The 26398-nt window shown below is 46.0% G+C and overlaps 3 protein-coding genes across 6 annotated transcripts in view; all 3 read left to right on the top strand.

Moving 5' to 3' along the window:
- Positions 1 to 233: 233 nt before the first annotated feature.
- On the top strand, positions 234 to 10953 carry LOC143339199 (synaptopodin 2-like protein). The gene is made up of 5 exons (XM_076760299.1): positions 234 to 335; positions 2741 to 2892; positions 2997 to 3296; positions 3744 to 4132; positions 7481 to 10953. The coding sequence occupies exons 1-5, from the start codon at positions 234 to 236 to the stop codon at positions 10213 to 10215; spliced, it is 3678 nt and encodes a 1225-aa protein (XP_076616414.1). The 3' UTR covers positions 10216 to 10953.
- A 5870-nt stretch (positions 10954 to 16823) lies between these two features.
- Positions 16824 to 22191, top strand: myoz1b (myozenin 1b). The gene is made up of 5 exons (XM_076760692.1): positions 16824 to 16905; positions 19539 to 19705; positions 19794 to 19863; positions 19952 to 20138; positions 21957 to 22191. Exons 1-5 carry the CDS (start codon positions 16824 to 16826, stop codon positions 22189 to 22191), a joined length of 741 nt encoding a protein of 246 aa, XP_076616807.1.
- Positions 22192 to 24138: 1947 nt separating this feature from the next.
- usp54b (ubiquitin specific peptidase 54b) overlaps positions 24139 to 26398 on the top strand; it is a 52315-nt gene continuing 50055 nt past the window's right edge. For all 4 annotated transcript variants that reach the window (XR_013079330.1, XR_013079329.1, XM_076760775.1 and 1 more), the window contains exon 1: positions 24139 to 24313. The gene's annotated coding sequence lies outside the window, so the exon portion shown is untranslated. The remainder of the gene's footprint in view (positions 24314 to 26398) is intronic.

The raw sequence follows: 26398 nt of genomic DNA on the forward strand, positions 1-26398 counted from the left end.
CCTTCTCACCCTCCTGAGTGCCCACCCTCCGACACAGCATTCCAGTGTAAGCAGATGAAAGCCAGCCACCCCCTGTCTCCTCATGGGTGGAGTGATTTGTCGTAGAGGAGAACGGGAGACAGGAGTCTCATGCTCACTCATTGATCCTCACAGAGTGTGAGGGGCTGAAGAAGCGCACAGCGACTCAAACACCCCAACACACACACACAGCAGGCTGTGGGCTGGGAGCAGGGATGGTAGCGGAGGAGATTGTGGTTTCCCTCTCAGGAGGAGCCCCGTGGGGCTTCAGACTGCAGGGAGGAGCAGAGCAGCAAAAACCTCTACAGGTGGCGAAGGTATAGTGAAACCTGTGTGCGTGTTGCAGGGAAGACTTACAACATGACAGCTGTTAATTGAGGCCTGAGGCTTTGATGGTCAGGCTTGTGGTTGCTGTGTTTGCTAGTTTTAGAAAGGTAAGAATTACCTCACTTTCAAGAGCATCACTGAACTGGAGGGGGATTTGTTTGGTGGGCGAAGTCATATTGAAATGCTTATAATCAGGATATCAATCAGGTCATGTTTTCACCTTAAACTTCTATATCTAAGTTAATGTTGGTCAGCTGCTTTTCTACTGTTACTTGAGTGGATTTGACCACAAGCGATCTTCCCTCTACGTCACTCAACAGAACCTCTACGATTACCAAGAGCACAATTTTCTCATAACCATTTGGCCGCTGCTGATTTCCATTTTGCCCTCTCTGTTGTGATTCAGCTGGATTTGTGGGTCAGAAAACAGCATGAACTCATGTTTAGGACTTGATCTTGACTCAGGTTTCATCGCTGCATCCCGATCATGATCATACGTTAGCAGAGATTAGGGGTTCCTTTAAATAGGTCAGTGCATGCGTATACATTCAGTGTCACTCTTCTGTGCATGCACAGCCACACACACATATTGCATGAATGTGTCCACTGTGAACACAGTGAACACAGTCGATAATGAACTTGTTTCAGCTTTGTCATCGTCACATTCTTCTTTGACACAATAAGCCGACTTTAAGCCCAGGAATATATATATGAATATATTTTAGTTTGGTTTTAGTTTTTTTGTATCTGCGTTTATATTTGTTGACAGTCCAGAATGTTCTCTCTAATAAGAAAATCTATTCTGGAGAGGAGGAATGTGACCCCGCTCACACTCAACGTTGGCCCGTCGCTCATAGTCTGTCATAGCCTCCGATTCAAAATGGAGGTGGAGCGGCTCTGGCACCAACGGCCTCTCTTTATCCTGGATTTTCACGCAGATAAGGTCACCTTTAATGAGAGTTTGATCAGTGTGTGCTTCCTCTTGTTGGTGACTGTGTGTGAGTGTGACCTGTCCTTTGTGTGTGTGTGTGTATGTGTGTAGTTGGGCATACCTCAGATAAGCCCAGTTGGGAATGGAGTGCAAATGAGAGGATCAGAATAGCTCATATAAGAGGAGCTGGAAGCTGAGCATGGAAAAAAGCCTCTTGTTCACACACAAAGATACAGATACACACACACACACACACACACACACACACACACACACACACACATTTTACTGTAAGTATTTTTTTCTGTGTTTACAATCACAGTAGCGCCTGTCTTTCTTCATCTATCTAGGAATGTGGTTGATTTCCCTGTGAGGTTTTATTTTGGGTATGTGGGGAACATATGGTGACTGACAAGCATCCCCCCCTGTCCAGACTGGTGAGGCAGCTGTTCAAACCCCCCTTTCATGATGTACACTTGTGCTGCGTGTGTGTATATGTGTGTGTACATTAGTATGTGGTAGATAGCCTGTCCTGGCACACGATTGTGTGACGCCGCAGTGGGATTATTGGGTCAAGAGATACTGATAAAGCCAAATGCTGTTTCCTCTTGAGAGTCCAAGTAGGTGCGGGAACACACTTTCCTCCTCTCAACATTTTTTCAGTGATAAGGTGTGTGTATTAGTGTGTATGTGAGGACACAGAGAGGAGAGTTTTATCTCCTTGTTCCAGTGGACAAGAATACTCGCCTCCCTGTCTGTCCCATCTATCAGTCTATATAGACATACTTCCTGAAGGATCCTATGACATCATCTCTTAGCGACCTCCGGCAACAGCTGCATGACTTCATGAGTTATTTCAACACAGGGATGAGAGTGGCTGGCAGTAGAAGAGAGCCGTCTGGGGCTGAACACATCAGTTACTCTGCAAGTCGCAGAGCTTGAGGACATTTGACCAAAGAGCGACTAATACCGTACAATCTGTAGGATTTTTACAGGAAGCACACTGAAGTATCAACCTGACTGACTGCAGTGGGGGAAGAAATATTTTATTTGAGTAAAAGTAGCAATACCACAATGTAGAAATACTCTGGTGTAAGAAAAAGTCCTGCATTCAAATTCTTACTTTAGTAAAAGTATTAAAGTAGAAAAGTATTAGCATCAAAATACACTTAAAGTACTAAAAGTGCTTATGGAGAATGGCCCATTTCAGAGTCGTTATAACACTGGATTATAATTAAGAATGCATTAGTGTGTAGTCACCACTTATGTTGCTGCAGGTGAAATGGAGCTAACTTTTAAAGGGTCATAAGCCAAAAAGACTAGAAACCACTGGTCTGAAAGGTTAAATAACTAATGGAGGGTGAAGATCAGGTGGGAGAGTTCACAATGTAAATAAGAATGTTTATATACATATTTACCACAGCTGCAAGTATTCATGTGTCATTAACCCCACTATGTCTGCAGGTGCGCAGGCGCAGCAAAGCGTGCAGAGCTGGACTGAAGGAGTATGACGAGCTGGTTGCCATTGGCCACCAATTGTGTGCAGAGCTCAGCCATGCTGAGGCCATGAGCCTCATAGATACACAGAGCGCTACACTGAACCTGAGGGTTAAAAGGTCAGAGCGTGGCCTCACATACAAACATCACACAGTCTTTGTTACATGAAGCCATATCAAACAAACTGATGCACGTTCGCTTTTTGTCATCTGCACGTTTTCAGAGCCCCTCCTGGATTCCACTCCTCATCTCACTCTGGTCGCTCTGCATCGCCCCGCTCCTCCATCAGGGTCCTGTCTCCCCCTGCAGCTCCCTTGCCCTCCCACCGTTCCTCCATCCTCTCCCCCACCGGGATACCCAGGGGCATCACTTCCCCTCCAGACAGCGAAGCCTACTACGGAGAGACGGACAGTGACGCTGACACACAGTCACACACGCACCGTCGCCAACGCCGCACGCCTCCTCACGCACGCTCGCCTGCACGCTATGACAACCAGGAGGAGGAGACCTCAGAGATGAGCGGGTGAGGGAGATCAGGAGTCACACCCCACTTCGTGTTCTCAATGTATTCTGCCATGGAAGGACTCTTTAATCTGAAACATCACACTGAGGCTGTCTGTTCGTATTCGAACCAACTAACAATACAATCTGTAAAATCAATAAGAAATAAACACAAACATTATTCTGTTAGCATTCAACAGCTACAACTCCCATGAGCCTTAGCTGCAAATACAATACCAAATTCTCATTGGAGATGTTGCTGTACATCGTGATTTTATCCCTGTTAAACAGGCTTTAAGGTTTTAAAAGCCAGTACAGCAGCAGATCTCTGTTTAACTTACGTAGAGGAATCTATAATGTTTTAACTTTTTAGACAGTATGTTGCCCCATTGAACACAGGCCAAGTGGCAGGAATAGTAAAAGGAAGAGCAACCTCCTAACACGTGTTGTGTTCTGTCTTTCCTGTAAGGTATGAGAGCGCCACAGATGCTGGGGTTTCCACGCAGGGGCAGTGGGAGAGTCAGTGTCTTGTTGGCGTCCCTCGCAGAGAGCTCATCTACCAGCCCCTGCAGACCGAGTGGACCACCCCATCACACACCCCGCACACTCTGACCCCTCACACGCTCACGCCGACCCCGGATCAGGGGTTGGTGGAAGCGGAGGGAGAGGGGGACAGCGGCTTCCAGGAGGCGGGGGGTTGCATCGGGCTGGCCTGTGCACCGCTTGTGTCTCCTGAACGGGCGAAAGAGGCTCTGATGTTGGGCTCTAGTAAACAGCTGGTGCCCATGGTGGGACCACAACTGACCCCAGTCAGCGATGAGCTCTCTGCCACCTACATGGACAAAGCACGGCAAGCGAGTGAGTATACAACAATGATAATCATTATTATACTGAATCACCTACAGTAAGTCTTCAAGCTTAAATCAATAGCTTATATCCCCCTCTAGTGGTGATGTTCTAGAATTGGAGCATCCAGTTACATTCAAATGCTGGTGGTGATGGGGTGCAATACACCACACACACACACACACACACACACACACACACACACACACACACACACACACACACACACAGATATTCCACCTCCCCCCTCCTCCTGCGTTCTGCCTCCATCTATCTCTTCTGTCAGCATTCAGAGCATTTGCCTCACTGGCTGTATTTATAGGCATTGAAGCTTCTGATCGACACACTGGACGCAACCCTGACTTACAGGCGGCACAGCTGAATATGTGGTGGATGAGTGTGTGTGTGTGTGTTTGCAAGAATGTGTGTGTGTTGCAGTGTGTGCTTCTTGCCATATGTGTGCACAGTATCAGTAAAATGATTCTAGCGCTGAAATGATTCGTCAATCAACAGAAAATTAAAATAACTGATAAATCATTCAAGTCTTCTTTGAGGAGAAATCCCAAACATTTGCTGGTTCCAGCTTGTCCAGTGTGAGGATTTACCGCTCCTCTTCTTCTCTGGTGAAATACCGTATAGTTTTGTCTTTTCAGGCCTCAAAAAGTATTGAAATGAAACTGTCTAATATGTAAATTTCCCCTAGGGGCCACAGATAGATGTTGCTTTGTATGAAGAAGTTCTAAGCAAAAAAGATCGTGAACCATGAAATGAATCGATGATGAAAATAATTTCTCACTGTGATGGTGATGAGAGGATCGATACCAGTCTGCATGGTGAACATGAAGTGATAGGAAGGAGTTAGCATAGCTTAGCATAACACAGGTTTGCATGGCTCCATCCAAAAGTAACAAAATCTGGCTATTAGCACCTCTAAAGCTCAGTAATTAACATGTTTTATCTTGCTTCTTTGATCCATTCAAAAAGCAAAATGTAAAATGACAGTTTGCTGTTTTATATGGCGGGCTATATGTATTTAACAAGAAGACATGAGAAGGTGTCCATCCTCTCATTTAAATCACCAAACTGTTCTTTTAAATAAGGTTTTATCAACCTTCTCTGATTAACTTATCATGTCAACAAGGTAATAACGATCACAGTTGAATAGCTATGCACTGACTGAGCTGTGATTCATATCAGTGACTGTTACAGTAATGAGGGATCTGCCCTCCAGCGCTGAGCGACTTATAGGTTAGGGCTTTACTATAGGACGAATGAGGTGTTCAGGGACCTGCCCTTTCTCACGTTACACACACACACACACAAATGCACTGCCTTTGACTTTGGATGTGGGATTGTTAGCTGTGCTGCTCTAGTTGTGTGTGTGTGTGTGTGCAGGGTGTGTTAGGTGTGATGTGTCAGCAGCAGAGAACGGCACATCACTGAAGAGTTACGACCAAGCTTTCCTCTATAAACTATAATTGGCTTTATGAACTCATACACACACTCACAAATACACACACACACACACACATTCAATGACACTGCTGTCTAAATATCCTGTGGTGAGGGGTCTTCCCGTCCTTGTGTGTCTGTGTGTGTGAGAGACAGACCCTGGACAGGTGTTTGATGCCTGTCAGACAGACAGGAATAGTGGGTTGACATCATGTGTTGGTTTGGGTTGCTGGACAAAGGTCTTTACATGGGCTTCGTCCTGAGAAAAGAGCTGGGAGACAGAGACTAAACTGTAGCTCGCTCAGAGCAGAGATGGACACTGTGAGGGTGTGTGTGGGAGGGTCTGAGGGAGTTTGAGGACACACACACACACTCACTCACTCACACTTGTGAGATGAGGGACCTCACACCTCCTTCAGGTTCAGATCTAGGTGGACACACAGTCCCACACATCGTGTACGCAGGTAAGACACATTGAAACCTTGTTTATGTGCTCACATTAGAGGAGCTGCACATCGGTTTGAAATGAAATGTCTGTCTTTGCAAATGGAGAGGAATTGCTAAATTTCTATGCTACGTCAGCACTTTAATGTCAAGGTTATTTGTCATTGTTGTTCTCAATGGACTTGACTGATGATCCCGATGTTGAAATGATTGAGAAATGAGGAAGTTAGTGAGTCAGTCTGCCTGTGACTGTGCATCTCATTTTGTGGTTTTATGCTATAAAGCTAAATTATGTAAGGCAAAGTGTCAGTACTGTAGTGCTTTAACAGCTTGATGAAACTATCTTGCTTACCATGGGATGGACACATAATGCAAAATATGAACAGTTACTTGTAAATATTCTGTAGTCGTGCTTGCAGCTTAGTTCTGGTGACGGCGATGTCGTTTTGCTGGTCAGTTGGTCAGTCAATCTACGGATATCGGTATGAATATTGGTACAAATATTTATGACTTTAAAATTTCCCCTGCTTTTTCCTCTTGTCTCATCATGAGGTTCACATTAGTGGTTCTGAGTGAAATGCCTCTAAAGCTGTAAGATGAACTGTCATAAATTTGGTGCAGACATTCACGTTCCCCTGAGGATCATTTGTAATAACGTTAATGATCTCTCATTTTTAATTTGTGACCTAATGTCTACAATACTAATGACATTCTCACCAGCCTCAGCTGTGGCTTGTGTTTAGTGCTAGTTACCTAAATGTTAACATGCAATCATGCTAAGTGTGAGAGCTTTAAGCATTTACTTCTGTGCACCATCCTGCGTGAGTGGAGTCTAAATGAGCTGTCAACCCTTGCTCTCATTCAAGCCTTGTTTCGTGAAGTCTTGTGGAGGGTGGCATTCAGTTTTCTGCAGAAATATCTGAACTTTGCAACTGAAATATCAAATTTGCTATCGGGACTGTGTATGTGTTTGTTATATCCTGGTAAACGACTATGGATGTGTATGCACATTCGTGTGAGGTGAGCCAAGATACTAAAAAAACTCAAATAGCCTTGGACTGAGCAGAGATACGGACATGCGCACACACACACACACACACACACACACACACACACACACAGGCACAAACAAGCATTTGTGCAGGCGAGACACTGATCTAACCTTCCAGGAGTGCGTGACTCAACTCTGGATAGCAGCAGGAATTCTTTGTTCTAAATCCACAACACACACTCCTGTCTGTCACTGGTAATCCTCATGGCAGGCCCTCACTGAGATAATGCTGTATGAATCAGTCACTGCTCACAGTCAGTGAGGCCTGTCACACTGTTGTTTCCATCATTTGTCGCCTGTGCCTTGTTATGTATCCATCAAAACTCCCATTACCTGCTCTCTCCTTTGTTTCCTGTTTTTTTTCCGCACATTTATTTTGGTCTCTATCTCTGTTTCCTCTTCCTGTCTTGCAGAGTTGCAGCGTGGGGAGAGTGTGGTGGAGAAACAGGTGAAAGAAGCTCGTACCAAATGCCGCTCTATCGCCTCTTTGCTGACTGATGCTCCCAACCCCAACTCGAAAGGGGTGCTTATGTTCAAGAAACGCCGGCAGAGGGCCAAGAAGTACACACTGACCTGCTTTGGTAAAGGTGAGGGGGATAGAGGAGGGGAGACTGAAGGAGAGACAGGAGGGGAGACAGAGGAGGAAGGTGGGAGTTCCATCCTAAGTGGCTCGGAAGTTGATGAAGAGGGATTCTCAGCATCATTTGACCCTACGTGGGATACTGGTTATCTAGACCTGCTGGACAGGAGAAGCTCTGCCTGCCCGTCAACCACACCAACTACTCCAACAGCGCCAACAACCAATCACAGCTCAGGGCTGGACATTGCAGCCTATCAGACTCCAGGACTTGTGACCTGTGTCAATCAAAGCCCAGGGTTGGAGGTTTCAGGGCTGGAGAGCTCACCCTATCAGGGCTCAAGGCTGGAGGGCAGCATCACAAAGCAGCCAATCAGCAACCACCCTGCACACATGTCTCCTCCAGCTGTGGCTCTGACCAATGGGGGGTCGGTAGCTGTCAGTCGGGCTAACGTCGTTCTGAGCCCACCCTCTCAAATGCCCCTTCTAAGTCAAAATGGGCAACATGGCAACCCTAACCCTAGTCCTAACCCTGATCTTAATCCTAGTCCAATCACAGACTCAGATCATCACCTGAACGCCAACTTCAGTCCAAATCAAGGTGTTCTGAACCGTACTGCACGGCCCTTCACCCCGGGCCCTACACCTTCTCGTGCATCTGTAACCTCTGTGATGTTTCGCCCTCCCCAACCCAAACCCACAGCCGTGTCCATGGTGACTATCCAACCTACTCGCCATCCCTCAGGGTCAGATACAAGGAGAGCGGTGTCTAGCGCCTCTCTGTACATCCCTCCCAGAAATAACAACAGCAACACTCCCGCCTCTGTGAACTCCCCCCCCTTAGCTCTCTCGCCTCCTTCCTCTCTGTCTGCTGCACCTTTCTCCCAGCCTGCCTCAATTCCACCAGGATTTTCCCCTCAGCCTGCAGTGCACGCTTCATCCGCCATCCCGTCCTCTCATTCTGCACCTCAAAACATGTCCATCCGTCCACCACCAGCTCAACCCTTCTCCCCTCCTGCTCCACAGCCATTTCCCTCTCATCCTACTCGTACCCATCCACCTCCCCCCACCTGCATTTCTGCTGCTCCCATCTCTCCACCACACCCCCCTGATCTGACTCAAGTCCCCCTCCATGCCGAGCCCACTCCTCCTCCCCCTCCCATTCAACCCTCTCCATCTCCATCTGCCCACCCCTACATCAACATGACAGCTGCACTGACTCCTGGTCCCCATGCTGCCTTGGCAACTGCATCACCTCCCCAAGCCACTGCCGCTGATTCACTGGGTACACGTGAGCAGCGTATCGCGGTCCCTGCCGCTCGCACCGGCATCCTGCATGATGCCCATCGTCGTAGCAACAAGAAGCCAATGTTCTCTGCAGTCAAGAACCAAGTTGTTTCTCCCAATCCGGACTTGATGTCAATGGTTCAGAACATGGACGACCGCTTTGGGAGAGCAACAGGTGCTGAACCTGGAGCTGCACCCAGCGGGGAGACCGGACATGAGTCAGGGCCTGAGGAGGACTGGCTGAGGCTGGGGGCAGAGGCTTGCAACTTCTTGCAGGCTCAGCGAGGACCCAGGCCACCTCCTGTAGCTCCCAAACCGCAAACCCCTCAGGTGCCACAGTTGGCAGGGAAGGGAGGTCAGCTGTTTGCCCGCAGGCAGAACAGAATGGATCGGTACGTAGTGGAGCGAGCTCCCTCTGTTGCTGCAGCACCTTACTCTCCTGCCCAGACGAGGGAGCCCTCACCCACACCTTCACTCCCCGCCACCTGGAAATACTCATCCAACATCCGTGCTCCTCCTCCCATCAGCTACAACCCCCTTCTCTCTCCCTCTTGCCCTCCAAAGGCCCAGAAGAAGCCTGAGGTGATGAAGTCCGGACCAGCTGGATCTAAAGGGCAGAAAGCGGGCATGAAGTCAGTGGACATTATGAGCCACCAGCCCTACCAGCTCAACTCTTCTCTGTTCAGCTATGGGGGTGGGGTTCCCCAGGACACCTCCACCTATCAGCAGCAGCAGCAGCCGCAGCGAGGAATGACAAGTGGTCCTCAGAAGACAGCACGAGTATATGAGGTGAAGCGTTTCTCCACACCTCCGCCAACAACCACAGGGCCCACCCTCAAGGTTATTGTACCTCGCTCAGCTACGACACTTGGAGAACCACTGTGGCGCTCTGATGTCACATCTCCACCCACAGTTGGGCCCACCCCCTACCAACCCTATCAGCCTCAACCCCAACCATACCAACCTCAGTGGGCCACCTCTCCTATGTCTCCCCCACCACCTCCTGCTCCTACTGCTCCACTCCCTCAGCTCCCTACCTTCTCCTCTGCTCCTGCTCAAAACCCAGTCCAGTCCCCTACTTTCTCCCACCTTCAGCCCTCCAACAGTGCGCAGGCCAACAGGCAGTTTAAGAGCGCCCCAGATCTGAGTCCCCTGGGCCCCGGTGGCGCCTCTCGGCCGGCGTCCAGCAGCACTCAGCCTACCAGGGTCCCCAGGCCCAGGTTCAGCACTTCCAACCTAGGTCTGCAGCCTTGCGTCTGGCGCCCTGGATCCACTATGCACTGAACAGACTCTGGTGTGGACATAACAAACCAAGTCTCTATGGGAACACAGAGCAACATTTTCTAAATAAGCCCATGTGTTTTACTATTGTAATGTTGTTAATCAAGCCTGCAGCTTAGCGTTTTATCAGCCACGTTTTATCACAAGATCTATTAGGCTCGGCCACCCACGTAGCACATTTAATCACTTGCATTTAATCTTGTTGACTCATTTATCTGATGCAGGGTGGAAACCTAAGAAAAGTTTAGAAAATAGAGCTAAGCGGCACATTGAAAGGATAGAAAGAGATGTTGGGGAAAACTGAAATAAAGTTCTGTAAATATTGTTTTGAATGATGGAGAATTGAGTTTAAACATAACAAAAAGAAAAGAGGACGTGAAAGGACAAGGCTGTTGTGAGAGAGATGTGGTTGAGGATGGGAAAAAGATGAAAAGGAAAGCACTGATGAAGTGACATGACAGAAAACAACGTCTGATGAGGTGTGAAAGGAGCAGATTTCACTTAAAACTTCACTATCTGTGAACACCCTCCACTACCTGTTGCCATCCAGCAATATCACATTAGAAAAGTTGCTCACCAACAAATTTGAAGTAGCTCCTTCTACTGTAACCCCCTCTGTTATATATATTCTATATGCTTGTGTTTGATCATTCTGAGTGTCTTTTTTTAGTTGCGCTGTGCAGCTGTGTGCTTTGTTTTCTGTAGTTTTTCAAAGGGCGACGAGCACAGCTGCCGTGAAGAAGGGAGGCCTTTTACAGTAGATATGATTTCTGATCTGTTGATATGAAACAGGAGAGGTATAACATGTCTGTTTAGCTGTGATTCTTTCCCACAGAGACTGAGAGACTGAATAAAAATAGACATGACTCACATCAGCTGTCACTCTGTTTCTTCCTGTGTCACCCACGTCACCACTCGCTCCCACACCGGGCCCCCCTGTATCTCCACCTCCCATTAGTTTTTAGCCTTTTTTCTTTTTTTTCCTCTTTTCTCGAGCAGCTTAATTGTTCTCTGAGGATTTAGGCAGTTTTGAGATCAAATACACTGTCTTCAAAAGCAATGGCTCAGCCATCAGGAAAATGTTTTTTAAGCTTTCACCACACGGAGGCACTGTAGGATTTGTCATCCAGTCATGTTGCACCACCCGTTTATGGTTTCCTCCCTTGACTCCTCACAGGTTTTACACCGCCAGAGTGTGAGAAACATTTAACACAAGGGGGGAAAGATGGTTGCCATTTCATACCTTATCATTGGTATCCGATATTTGTGTTTTTTCAATCTTCCATAAATTTAATAGATCCTAAACATTCCACTGAATGGGAGGATACATCCATCCTTATTCCAATTCGTCTTGTTTTAGATCAAATATCTAAAACAAAATGTCCTTGTAGGATTGTTGTCCTACATTCAAAGCAGTTTAATGATGGCCACCTGTGAAACCCAACCACTGCAACAGAAAGGGATCTAACCTACGACCCTTGACTGGGATCAGGTGACAGACGGGGCTAACTTTAGCTGCTAACTTTAGTTCTGTTCAGGTCCACTGGTAAGCTTAGCTGCTGTAGTGGAAGGTACAACACACACTCTCTCTCCCTCTCTCTCTCTCTCTCTCTCTCTCTCTCTCTCTCTCTCTCTCTCTCTCTCTGTCACACTCACACACAAATCCCTGTAGTGTGCAGCATATTCACTTTTGTGCAAACTAGGTCAGTGGATTTTAGAAATATATAAAAGCTGTAACTGTACTTATAGTAATGACTGCGGTGGCTGTTTTAACTCTAGGCCAAATTACCAAATTAGTGCTACAGTTCTCCATCTTTTAGTCCCTCTCCTCTGTTAATACCTCTCTTGCTCAGCTGCACACACACACACACACACACACACACACACACACACACACACACACACACACAGAGCCCATTTCACCTATTTTTGGAGCCGTTAATCTCCAGCTATTTGGCCTGGTGCTAAACTCTTAATTCTGATGGCTTTTTTACAATGTGATTGAGAGCGGAGGGGAAGAGCTACCTCGTACATCCTGTCTCCTCCCGCCGCTCTGCCAAAGAGGCTCCTTCCTCACACCGTGTTTCTGGGTCAACAGAGTCGAGTGTTTGGGGTCAGGGGTCAGGGTTAAGGGGCAGGTCAGATGACATGGATCGATCCTTTGAGGGTTCTTATTTTGGAAAAAAATTAGTTTCTTGATTGTTTTCTGGTTAATTGTTAACTGATCTGTTCAGCTCGATAAAGTAATACTAGAAGGGAATTTATAATAAGCAACCAGCTTGTTAATAAACCTTTGAACTGGGCGTTATACTGCCTGAAGGATTTATAACCCAGCAACACACACGTCTGTACCAAGGCCACCTGTGTCAGGACTACCACACTGCACGGGTGATTTGTATCAGTGCAAGGGATGGCAATGTCACCACGTCTGTCCAGACTGACATACCTGAACAACTGTGTAAAAGATTTCCATGACATTTTGTTCAGACATTCACGTTCCCCAAAAGATGAATCCTATGATTTGAGTGAATGTTTGGCTTTTCATCCGGTCTCTGTCCTGTGAAGTAGCTCAACATCTATCTGATGGATTAGAACAAGAGACTGCAGAGACGTTCATGGTCTGCAGATGACGGATCATCACTTTGGTGATCTCCTGACTTCTTCTAGCGCACCATGAGGTTGTGGCTTCGAGTGAAACGTCTCAGCAGTCATTGGATGGATAGTCCTGAGGTTTGATTCGGTTGTTAATGGCCTCCTCGTGAGGAATTGTACTAACTTTGGCGCTGTCTTAACTTTTCACCAAATTTAAACCAGATCAAATACCTGCAAAAGGAATGACACTCACATTAGACTCAGCTGTACTTTTGTTCAGTGTTAAATAGCTAATGTTAGCGTGCAGAGCTCAAAGCGTCGCAGCGGATAAATATAGCTGAATAGCTTTTTTTCACATTGCACCTGCACAGAAGAATCGACAAACTGACTTCCAAAGCCCGCTGGTTGAATATAAGAGGCAGGGGACTGATGACGAACTGTGACTGACATGATAATACAGGTATAACCGCTGCCAGGCACAAACCAGGCAAGAAGTTGCAAATCAAACCCAAAGGTCTGTCAGTTTGACAAGGATGTATAAAGAGATGATGACAGGGGAGAAAAACACATCAACAAAAGCACAAATGCCCTCAGGCATGTAAAACCAAGTGACAGAGGAATACAGTAACTGCTGGAAAGATATCTCCTCTTCTCTTGTCATGTTATCAAAAGCTCCTGCAGAAATGATTCAGGAGTTCACAAGTTGGAGGAATTCACTGTGCTGAAGACTAAAGGTGATCTGTGCAAACAAGACATCTAAACTTTTTTAACAAAAGCACCTGTTGAATTGAGGTTTGCACAGTCAGTCAACAGATCAACAGCTCCGGTCCTTAAGCAGAAAGGTTACGGCTCGACTTCATTAAAAAATCACCTCGACTTCATGTTTGTTCTTCTTTTATGAGTTTTCGCCTGTTATTTAATTGTTATGAGGCAGATTTCTGTTACTGTTCTGTAATGAGATATCATGTTTGTTCTTTTTATTTTCAAATCGCTCGTTATTCTGAAAAAGAAATAACTAGTTTATATCGTATTTTATCGTCATCTTTAAACGTTCCTATTAGTCTGATTTACAGATAAAATTAATAGATTATAAAATAAATCACTATCAGTTTCCTGTTATCACTAATCTTCCCAACGTCTGAACTCAAAACACCACACCCACCTCCCTCTTCACCCCCCACTCAATTCACCACAGCCCCCCTCCAGCTCCCCCCAGGCCAGGTCCACAGCACTGGAGCAGCCCTGCTGATAGGGTTTCACTCTCTCTGTGGCGAAGAGGAGGGCAGGCAGTACAATACAAGTTCTGGGACACAAATCCACCTGGGAATCTATATTCCTCTTCCTCTGACCCACCTGTTCTGGGACCTTCTGGGACCTGCGTCTTCTTGTGGATACCTGGGTCTTAGGTAAGACATTAGAGGGGTGATGGCATTGATAGAAGCCACAGAAATGTCTCTCACACATGCCTCGAGTGTTTGTGGATTATCTGGAGCTGGTGGTCACTGAGTTGTCAAATAATTCTGGATCCTCTTTAAGTTCAAGAGGACGTTTTACGGTCCGTATGTTCATTTGATTCCTGTGATCAGCAGACTGTGGCTGTTGGGGACACCCTCAACTCTGGCCTTTGGAGGCTTCTATAAGTGGATGAATCAATTAATGAGGAAATCAGTTGGAGTCACTTGGCTGTTTTGTTAAAACGTCTCTGCACTTGCTCGAGAAAGGCTTCGCCTCATTCAGATTGCAGATTGACCATTTCTCGAGTACGGTTAATTCATCTTAATTAAAATTCCAATCAAAACAAATCTGAACACGAGAGCCAGCTGGCGGACGACTTTCTTCTTCCTCCACCACCTCTTACCTAACACGGCGGTCGGTGAGGAATGTGGCCCTGTGCGGTGGAGTTTTTAGTCTGTGGGTATGGATGTATGTGTGCATTTGGGAATGTGCTTACTGATGCCCTTCCTTCCCAGCTGTCCCCTCGAGATTTATCTGGAGCTAAAACAGGCTGGCCGTGGGGGACAGGAGCGCCTCTTCACTCAGGGAGGTAACAGGACCCAGGCCCTCGTAGCCGCCATCAGGACAGCCTCCATCTTGCGTTTCCCTGAACATCCATAACCACCTTTAATCTCCAGTTTTTAATCCACGGCCACTGACTCACATTAATCACAAGAGAGACGCTATTGTGCAAATCTCTGTGTGAATGTGTGTGTGTGCACTTGCCCATATGTCTTGCGCTGATGGCGTTCCCACTCACCACTGTGCTATAGAACATGTGTTCATAAAAATAGCTCGCCCAGGACTGAATCCCAGGCTAGGAAATGAGCTTCAATTACAGTGGATGAAAGGCAATTACATTAACTGTCTCCCTGTAGATGGGCCCTCCAGCTTTTTCTCTTGTACTGGGACTCACCTCCAGCCTTACATAATTGCTTTCGACCTTTGCAATAGACAGCGACATACTGCCGGCCCCCATCTGAGTGCTTAGTCAAGAGAGACGCGAGCTGCCACTGGGAATTAGTGTCCTCAAGGGTATGCGGGGGCTATACACGATGTTTAAAGTGTGCTTAACTTAATTAGGGAACCCAGCGAGGTTCTGCTGGAGCTGGCTAGAATTTGGGACGTGATGTGCAACTTCATACACAAATATATCTTGGAAATCAATTTAGACTTTCTCATGAAATATTTATGGAAAAGTTTAACACTTTTCTTGTATCATATTTCACTGCCTGTCAGCGTCTTGTTGCTATATTTGTCATGCTCTTTGCTGGACCCCTGAGACTCGATAGATTTAAGCTTTGGGGGAATAATTCTTATTGATTATTTAAGTTTCTCTTGTAATATAAAAGGCCAATTATGTAGAAATAATAGAGCACATTTAAATAACACATATTGAAGTGCTTTAGAAACAATTAAAGATACAATACACAGTGTAATGTAATACACAAAGTATTTACTGTATGTTGTAATGATAATATTGATGAGTGCTACAAACCCATTTGGGGTGTTTTCACACTGAAAATGTGACATACTGGTGCATTTATTGCAGATTAGTTAACCAAAAAGTTTGACAAAGGCTCACTCTGGATCTGCAGACAGCATGGATGAGCAAAAGCTGATGCGACATTACCAAGAATTTGTTGTTACCAGGCTAATTTATTATGTGTATGTCTACGTTAATTGATTTTTTTTGGCCACTTGGGGGCAGTGCAACAAGCAAGTCCTCTATATTAAATTTCAAAATGTGTCATATAGTCCAATATTTTGCTGACTACTTTGACTATGTGGACTTCCTCTTGCTCCCATTGAACATCCTGTGGCCATGGCTTTGTCATTAGAATATGAACATATAGTGTTTCAGGCTGTCGTCATTCTTGTAAACACAACACTTAAATATCATCACCTCATAAAGAAGCCTGTTTACACCTTCAGCACATACGAAGCAGCATTCATATGGAGACATATTACTGGTCACATGATGAAAGTAAAGCCAATATTTCCTCTCCTTTGAGCTTTGCTTTTGGTCACCGCCCCTCCCTTCTTCCACGCTCTACAAGCTAGCTGCTAATTTTGACAAAAAGACTCGAATGTGAAGATTTTTCTTACCTTCGACCCAATAGGAGCACAGAATGCTCTTCTGCACACAGCTGTAAACAATATTTTGGGCTTGTATCACAAATGCCACTGTTGTTTGTTTACATTCTCGTTCCTGGAAGTCAGTTCCTAACACATCCTTCCCAGTGACATCATGGATGTCAGAAAAGACCACAAGCTATGATTGGTCCAGGACCAACAAGTAGTCTGTCCTGTCTCTCAGCAAGAATTCATGACATGAGCTGCCTAATCTGCCATGTTGACCATCGCAATGGATGAAATGATGGACTTTTATCAGTAGCAATGCTGCTGAAGAAGGTGAGATGCTCTTGAAAGATCCATAAAAAAGCTGGACCCTGACTTCTCTTTTCGGACTGGAAAGGTTTATTTTCTTGTAATTCTTCATTTCTCTGGTCTGTCCTTTAGCCATGTCTTTCACAACTCCTGCCCCTTCTAACAAGAGGAAGGCCAACAAGATCATCACCGACCTGTCCAACATCTCCCAGAATGGTAAAACGCACACACTCACACACAAACAGCATACCAATCACACACCATCTAAACATGAAACACTTTGCCGGTCATCTTCTTCTCAAAGAGCGTCCTCTGTCTCCTGTGTGTTCTCATTATCCAGCTCAGCAAATGTCAAATCCATTTGTATGTTTTGCTTTCTGGCGTCTGTGTGTGTACATTGAATTATGTGGGTGTAAATCGTTGCATGTGGTCTTATGATACTACAAATTAAATAAGAACACACACACACACACACACACACACACACACACACACTTGTTCCAAGCAGTAACAGAATATCTAACATGCATGTGGCATCTCCTGCAGGGATGTGGGTCATTATCAGATGGCAGAGAAGCCACAAATCTGTCACCATTAGAGGCAACACAAAATACCAGATGGTGACTCAGCTCCCACTGTATTTGTTTGAGGCTGCGTGTAAGCGGCAACTGAAGTGGAATCAATGCAACTTGTGAAAATGTGGGAAACGGTTCACATCTCGGCATTAAACCCACAAATGCAAAATATATTTATACTGTCTGTTTTTCCAACCACATCTTAAGATCCAAGGAGTTAAGTGTAATCTTGTTATATGCTGTTCTTTGTTGATATGGTGACTGTCAGGGGTGCACTCAACTTTTTTAGTCAGGAAATGGTATCTCCCTCACTGTCCTCCACTTCAGCTTCCTGCAGGTAGATGATGCAGATGCACCTCGCTGTCCCTGGTTGAACCTCTAATTAGCCGCCTGCATCCACAGGTCAACAGCTTTTGGTCAAATGTCTCTGTGGTCATCTCTGATGGTGTGATAGATCTACCAGATTAAGATCTTTATGGCATGTGGTGGAGGAAACACTACCACTTTTGTCCACAGGGGGCGCCAAAGTCAACACAAAAATGAAAGTTCCTTCTAGTTATAACGTTATAACAACAAAGTGCCCCAAAGTTTGGTAGATATTTCTATGTCCATTTTAGGATGATCTGCAATAACTTTTGTTGTCTAACTTCACATCTAGCACCACCTTTATGCTTATCTAAAATTAACATGTTAGCATTATCATTGTGGGCATGTTAGCATTTAGCTCAAAAGCAGTGCTGAGCCTGAGCAGAGCCTCACCGAGCTGCTAGCATGGCTGTGGACTTTTCTTATTGTTGTAATAGTCTGTTGTGTTTTTCTCAGCAAAACTGACATTTACTTGTTGCATAAGAGATTATTTCATAAACACCGCCAGCAAGGTATTATCTGCCAATCTCTGAGCAAACTGTTCGTCTTTAGCCATTTGTGTCCTTTGGTGTTTTACCAAGACCACTCCAACTCTCCTTCTGCTGTCATATCTGCACATCTGTATCTTTCCACCAGTTTGTTTTCAGTCAGTCAGTCATTCAGGAGCTTATCCTGCTTATCCCTTATTTTGCTCCAGTTAATGCCCACTCATCTACCCATCATCCCCCTCGACTCTGCCGCTCTGTCCTGTGTCCCATGCCTCTGTCCCACTCTATTCTGTCTGTCTGTCCTCCCCTGCCTCTGTCAGTCTGTCCAATTTCCTCCCAGTCAGCAGCCAGCTCCAGTTTCACATACTTCTGAATTAACGCTCTAATCAATATCCCCATGGGAGAGTTCGCTCTGCTCAGCAGCCTCAATTACTCACACACACACACACACACACACACACACGCACATACACACTTAACACACACCCACTTGCACAAGTCTGATTTACGAGGCACTGCTAACAGCTCTCTGCAGCATTGCAATGCCAACTCCCTGCTTTATAGATGTGATCGTGGGAGTGTGTGCGCGTGTGTGTGTTGGTTTATGGCTGGACTCCAGGTGTTATGAGTGATATCAGAGTGTATGTGGTGGATGAGAAGAGTGTTTTATGAGGAGGTCTGTGGAGCAGTAAAATCCATCAGATCTCTCCATCTCTCTCTCCGAGAGCGAGGCAGTGTGTTACAAGGATTTCCCTCCATAAACAGTCCTACCAGACAACCTGCAGTGGCATTCCCCAGTGCCCTTTTCCTCCATAATGCTTTGCCCTAGTAACCCCTACGACTCCCCTGGTTTCACACACACGTCCTTTAACGCCGCACAACAGGTTTCAAGACTGTAATTCATCACAACAGGGAAAGTATGGAAGCCAGGGGATAAAAATATGCCCTTTACAGTCTTATACATCCCTCATTCAATATCAGACATGTAGTGGAAGGTAAACCCACCTTTTAATTTGCCAAATGGATTTAGCTGATAAGAGAGAGCACATTTCAGAGAGTGTCCACAACCTCCGCCAAGGCTTTAATAACAAAAAATGCTTAAAAAATGTTAGCCCGCACTGTGATAAATCAGCATGGGATACACAAGCCAGATTTCTTTCATTCAGGTAAGTGAAGTAGTTGAGAAAATGTTTAAAAAATGGATTTTAATGTTAGCAGGTAATGTTTAAAGGAATAGTTAGGAAATATGATTATTTCTTCTTTATTGAGGGTTGGATGAGGCAGTTGTAAAACCACACCTTCTCGTTTTTACACTTTGGCTACTGTACACATGATTTAACATGTTAATTAGCGAGTTCAGAGGTTCTGGTAGGTGTATTTTACCACCAACCGTGACAGCTTGCCTTCCTCTCCGTGTCAGATGAGGATTTAGACCCTGAGGCCTCTGAGCTCGACCTGGGCACCAAGATCAAGACGCCCAAGGACGTGATGCTGGAGGAGCTCTCCCTGCTCAATAACAAGGGTTCCAAGATGTTCAAGATGAGGCAGCAGAGAGTTGAGAAGTTCGTTGTGACCAACGAGAACACAGTAAGAGTGAGGAAGAGGAGTGTGTGTGCATTCGTTTTGTGCATATGCGTGCTCTGATCAGACTATATTTTCCTCTCTTGTCTTCTAGCAGAACCTCCAGAACCTGCTGATGTCCCCTCCCCCCATTCCACCAAAGCCTGAGATGCCAAAGGAAGAAGGTAGCTCGTCTCAAGATGTGTTCCTTCTGTTGAGATTTTGCATTATTCTCTCTGGTCCTACCCTCATCCGTGTCCCTGTGTGTCTCAGTGGTGGAGGAGACAGTGGACGAGGAGGCGCTGAAGGAGAAGAGGAGGGCGGAGTATGTACGCACCTACATCTCGCCATGGGAAAGGGCCATGAAGGGCAACGAGGAGCTGACAGCCACCATGAAGGCCTGCATGCCGGGACCCATCATGATGCACGCTGATCTGCCTCTGTACAAGAGCTTCAACAGGTACACACTGAGTTCATTTGTCAGTAAGTTTTTTCCAACTGTACAGAGTCAGAAAAAATGGTGCCATTAATGATATAATATGTGGATGTTCATCTTGAAAAAAGAAAATGTCTGACCAACAGTCTAAAACCAAAAACATATTCAGTTCAAAGTGATTTAAAACAAAGAAAAGCAGCAGAATCTCTGCACACATAGATGCAGCTACATAAAGATTTCAGTTGTATCTTCAATGCAAAAAGTTATTTAACTTTAAATTGAAAGTTAAGGGGGTGTTATTTTGACGCTACAGTAGCTTTATAGTACATTTATCCGCTTATGTCCAAGCAATGCAGGAATGAGGTGCAATCCAAGCCACAGGAGATCAGGCAACAGCCATGGAGAATAACTTTCAATTTCCACCGAGTGCTACGACATCGCATTGCATAAAGAAAAACACAGGTGCAAAGGAAATTAGAAGGAAATATTCAAGTGACCTTGGCTGGAACGTTGTCACTTGATTCTCAGAAAATACTGTTGTTGGTGGAGCAGTGCAGGAAAAATTATCTCACCCCTCTGGGAAACTATTTCATTTGTCTTAAAGGGACACTCGTGCAATTTAACTTCCATAAAGTTGGGCGACCGGCGAGAAAAGAATTATGAACTACATCAGCTCACTAACCCACATCACAGACAAGCCCAAGTTTGCTGCTTGATCAGCAGTAAAAGCGGCTTCCTTCCTGGCTGAGTTTCAGTGGCTTTACTCAGCACTGATGCAGACTTCACATGCTGTTCCACATCATAGAAATGTGCTGTTACACTTAGACATTTCATTCCAGATGTAATCATATTAATCTTATTTGAGCCCTACAGTGGACGTGCATCTGTTGTACTGTTAGTGGTTGTTGGAAGAGTAAGAGCAGCTGTCTCCTTTGTAATTACTAATCAGCCTGAACAAGCAATAAACAACCAGCCAGATGGATTATGAGACGACGGGCCCCTGGGCACACATATGTAAAAGGCCCCCACCCCTCCTACATAGCAAGACACCCGAAGTGAAGGAGACACTACAGTAACATTTTGAAGCTGAACCAGAACTCTGACAGAAAATGACTCAGAGATGTTGTTTGTAGTCAATTTGCATTTCTTTGGAGTTGTTTTACGCATCTTTGTGGTCATTTACATCTATTTGTGGTTGTTTTGTGTCTCTTTGAAGTCGTTTTGTGTCTCTTTGTGGCTATTTTGTGTTTCGTTGTAGTAATTTTTTGTCTCTTTGTGGTCATTTTGCATATCTTTGTGGCCATTTGCATCTCCTTGAGGATGTTTTCTGTCTGTTTGCGGTTGTTTTATGTCTCTTTGTAGTCGTTTTTTATCTCTCTGTGGCTGTTTTTCTTCTCTTTGTTGCAATTGGGTCTCTTTGTGGTTGTTTTGTATCTGTTTGTGACTGTTTTGTGGCCCTCTGTGGTCCTGTTGCATCTAATTCTAGTTATATTTTGTCTGATTGCAGTTGATTTGCGTTCCCTTGTGCAGCTTTGAAATTGAGTTTTGCGCAGTCGTTTGAATCTCTCCAACAAGAAATGCTCTCTTCATACAGCAGTGATCCATCCATGCAGCCAGCAAACCATGTTCCCAAACCATGGGACATAGTCTGGAAAAATATTTGATTAAGCGAGTTTGTCAAACTTCATCTTCTGGTAATTTGTAGAAAATCATGTTTTGTATGTCCTTGTAGCAAAATCTGAAAGCTGAAAATTGTTATGCTGCATTGCACAGCACCAGAGATGTTCGTCACGGTATCGTTGCGTCTCCTCAGCTTCCTATTTTGTCCTCTTTTCTCTGCAGGACGGCGCTGCCATACGGCGGCCAAGACAAGGCGTCCAAGATGCTGACCTTCGAACTCCCAGAGCTCAACCTCGACAACGAGGAGCCGGAGCCTCTTCCCAGCCTGCAGGCCGACATCCGCTCACGCCCCTCATTCAACCGCACGCCCATCGGCTGGGTCTGCAGTGAGGAGAACTCACACATCCACATGGACCTGGACAACATGCCCTTCGACGGAGAGACAGACGACCTGTGAAAACGCATGCACACACAAGCATACTGACAGTACATGTAGCGTGAAACACACAAACATCAAAGTGCATGCACTGGAACTCATGAACACACACATACACCCTCATATGAGTGTATATATGAGAGCATTAGGCACAGTTCATAATTTACACCACAAGCACCGACTACATAAACTCTGTTAGAACTGCTGAGACTCCTGTGAACACGTGCTGAAACGTACTTTAACTACATGCAAAAGAAACAAACAAAAACGATTTCATAGCGACTTGAAATGATTGAAAACAACAAAGTGTCTCCCCTTGTCTCCTGTGTCCTTTCTTATATTTTCCTCCCCAACTATGATTGAGTCTTACTATAATTTTGCATACTGTGAGCTAATGCAAGACCTGTGTGAATAGATATAGATAAGCACTCTGCACTCTTAAAACAATGTATTTATGCAATAAAGCTCCCCTTTACAAAATGCCTGTCTGATTCTCATTCCAACACTGCATGTACTTGAGCCACCTGATTAGCTTAGCTTAGCATAAAGACCGGAAACAAGGGGAAGCAGCGAGGCTGGAACACAAACTACACATGATCATGTACTGGACTATATCTCTGCCGGAAACAGTTGCCAAACAACCAGCAGAGATTCCAGGAAGTTACTGATCCTGCATTTCGTTTCTTAGCTTGTTTACAGTATTAATGAGAAGCTAAGCTAGTGGTATCGATCTTCTTGACTTCTTGAATTACTTCTGTAATGGCTAAGCCAAATAATGTTTAACTGGACTCAGTGATGCAGACTGGTAGACGGAATGAGTGAACACAGGATTTATTTTAACAGCGAAGAAACTGGTAAACAACGAAAAGAAAATGCACTCTAACAGAGCGGATCTAATTAATAAACAAAGTGCAGGTCAGGGGCAGAGCCTGACACTGGAGGCACTGAAACAAACATGAGTGGCAGTCCATAAGCCAGGGAACAAAGGAACCCAAAAACGAGGCTTCGGGCAAACAATGACAGGAAGTAGAAAGAGTCAGTTTATCAAGTACAACACTCACACGAAGCACAGAAATGGAGACACTGGAGGGATCAGGACAAGCTGGCAACCAGCATAGCAGAGAGCCACCCTTATATACTGCTGGTCTTAATGAGGCCCATGTGCAGCAGGTGCGCAGGTAATTAGAGACCAGCAGAGTGAGTGTGGCCACACCCAGCCTCAGACAGACAGGGGGACAGACAGACAAATAACCTGAAGGGAAGGGGAAAACACTGGGGACAGAGAGGTGAGCACCCTAACAACTTCACAGATGTTTCATCTGTACAAAAAGTGTAAAGATGCCACACTGCGACAGGAGGTTATTTTCTGGACTATTTCTTGGACGGGAGCAGCCACTGTGGACCAAGCCAGCCTAAATGTTCCACCTGTTTCCAGCCTTTGTGCTAAGCTAATTAACTGCTGGCTGTGGCTTCATATTTACCATACAGGCCTCAAAGGGATATCAATCTTCTCATTTAACTCTTGGCAACAAAGCGAATAAGGGTATTTTCCAAAATGTCAACCTAATTATGCTGCTCTGTTGTGTTACTTTTCAGTACTTTTTATTTCTAAAGCCACCCTCTCTCACTTACAGTGGTATTAAAAATCACTGCCAAACTAACAATGTCCCCTTGACCTCTCTCACCTGCTCTATGAATAGCCGTGAGTTCAGGCTGTGACTGTAAACTGATTCTGGCGGGTCTCCAATGACAGCAATTAAACAGATGTCCTCTACGTGTTGGTGACAGCGGGTTACACCTGACAGCGGAGGTGTGTGTGAGAGAGAGGCTGAGAGCACGAGTCAAAACAGGTAAGGCCGCCCGGTCAGCTACGGGATGACATCACCACCACCCCTCGCGCTCTCTTCGCCTCGTGCCCAGAAGGCGGCGGCATCGGGCCGAGCAAGCCGCCTGATAAAACGCTACGTCACACGCTGGGTCGGAGAGCTGGAAGATGGCACGGTATCGCGAGAGCGGCGTGCCGCGACCGCAGCGCTGGATGGCGCTGGTGGGGGCTGGATGCGCCCACGGCTCGCCCTCTCTGCCGTTAAATCACACGGTAGGACACGCGATCGGACGGAGACTGGCGGCGACAGCACCCGGGGTGAGTAGAAAGCCTGCACGGTACGCACTGCACGGGCTCCATCACACATAGAGAGGCCACAGGGGCACGCGCATGTGACCGGGCAGAATACACCGTCAGTAGGTGTGTGTGTGGCGTGTGTGCGTGTGTTTATGGGGGGGCAGTCAGCGTGTCGGCCAGATGTGATCCTCAACAGATGTGTTCTCGTGGCAGGCACAGGATCATCTTCCTCTCTGTCATCATCATCTCCATCACTGTCATCATACTCTCATCAGCAGCACAAGCAGCGCCTTTTCCTCGTGCTGTGTTTCCCCCCCTGTTGCTCTGTATCTCGTCAGTTTTAGTATTTTATCAGGTGGTCTCGGGTCGGTAATCCCCCCCTACGCAGCAACTCTCCCTCGTGCTGTACACTGGTTGCTCTTTAACGGACGACAGCATCCCTTCCCTTGAAGTTCACCCCGGTTGCAGCACAGTTACAGGTGTTATTGCTCGGGCCGTCCCATCCAGCAAACCAGGTGCATGCCACTACTGCGCGCGTGGCCCCTGCCCCGTAATGCGTGTTTTGGTCTCGCGCGGAGCGGAGCGGCGTTTGGCGGACCGTGCGCTGTGTTGGACTTGTTGATGGATGGTCGAGGGACCGCAGGCTTTTACCGAGGCGGATTCACGCTCCGCTGTCATCGCTCCCGGGGGCCGCTATCGATTCAGCGTTGCGGTTTCGATCCGCGTGATTGATGACTTTGGCCCCTTACCGGGCCCGCATCACCGCCAGCCTTGTGCCGTCACATCAGCGATGGTGACACAGCCCTCCGCCGCCTGCCTCACGCGCGCGCTCACACGTGAATACTTCCAAAAAAAAAAAAAAAAAAAGGATGGGGCAGTGGCCATCCCCTCATTCTCCTCATTAAGCAGGAGCGTGTTTTGTATTTGGACACTTCTGAGGACGCTGCACGGGCTCACAGTGATTCCTTAAGCCTGAACCCAAATCAAATCCAGAGCCTGACCTTTCCCCAAAACCAGATCTTAACCCCAAAAGAAATCCTTAACCTTGCAGAGACTCCAGATGGGAGATAAAAAGTGGCTGGTGGAACAGGTTTATTCCCCTGCAACATTTAGGCATACAGAAAACACACACACACACACACACACACAAGGACACACAGCAGCTACAGCAGCACCTCCACCCTCTCAACCGAGCTGAAATGTCCTCTTGGCATTAAAGGGGGCTTGTCATCAATTTTGGTTTTTGGAGATGAAACCCTCTGGAAGGTTTGCTTTGTTTTCCTTCTTTTTTCTAGCTCCCATGCTTTGTGTGAGCATATGGGTGTGTACATTCATTTTGCTTATCTGCTGCCTGCATGTGCAGTACCCGCTCGCCCCGTTTCAGCTTAAAAAATGCTATTTGTGCTGTATTTAATATGTTCTCATATACACTGCTGTTTCCATATTTTATGACCTGTCACTGTAGCTTTGGCATGGCGCTCTCGTCCCACAGCCTTTTATACTGTGTGAGTAGGAGGGATGTCCTGGGAGGTAATCTCACATTACCCTTGTCTACAGAATAGTTTGTTCTCCGACCACACTGCCAGAAAAGCCTCCTCTCTGCTCTCAGAGCGAGTTTACTCGGGGGGTGTTTCTACCAACGTTACTTAAACAGCCACACCGATGTTAAAATGGTTTGAGTGGAACCAGTCTGGAAGATCTATGCGACTTGATGCTCCTCAAGATTTTGGGTTTTGGATCTATTTTCATGTCTTTCTTTATCAGTCATTGGTCTATATGTGATTGTTTGGATTTCACTTGATAAAGACCAATTTATTTCCCGTATTTCAGCATGATCTGTTGGAAATATCCAGGATCTTAACACACAGCCTCCAGAGAGCCACCTCATCATCCTGCATGCAGGGCCACATGCGCTGATCTTTGAGAAACAATCAGTCTCAAGGTCTCTTTGAGTTATTTCGCGTATTTGTGGACAAACCATCACGTGGGGAAACAATAAGTCTATTAAATTCTGCTTAAATTGACTTAATTGGTTTAAATCCTCGGAGTATTTCTTTATAGACGAGATCATGTGTGAATAATCGGCTTGTGTCTCGGTTTCCCAGG

Source organism: Chaetodon auriga, chromosome 20 (genome assembly GCF_051107435.1).
Source record: "Chaetodon auriga isolate fChaAug3 chromosome 20, fChaAug3.hap1, whole genome shotgun sequence".
Taxonomy (NCBI): domain Eukaryota; kingdom Metazoa; phylum Chordata; class Actinopteri; order Chaetodontiformes; family Chaetodontidae; genus Chaetodon; species Chaetodon auriga.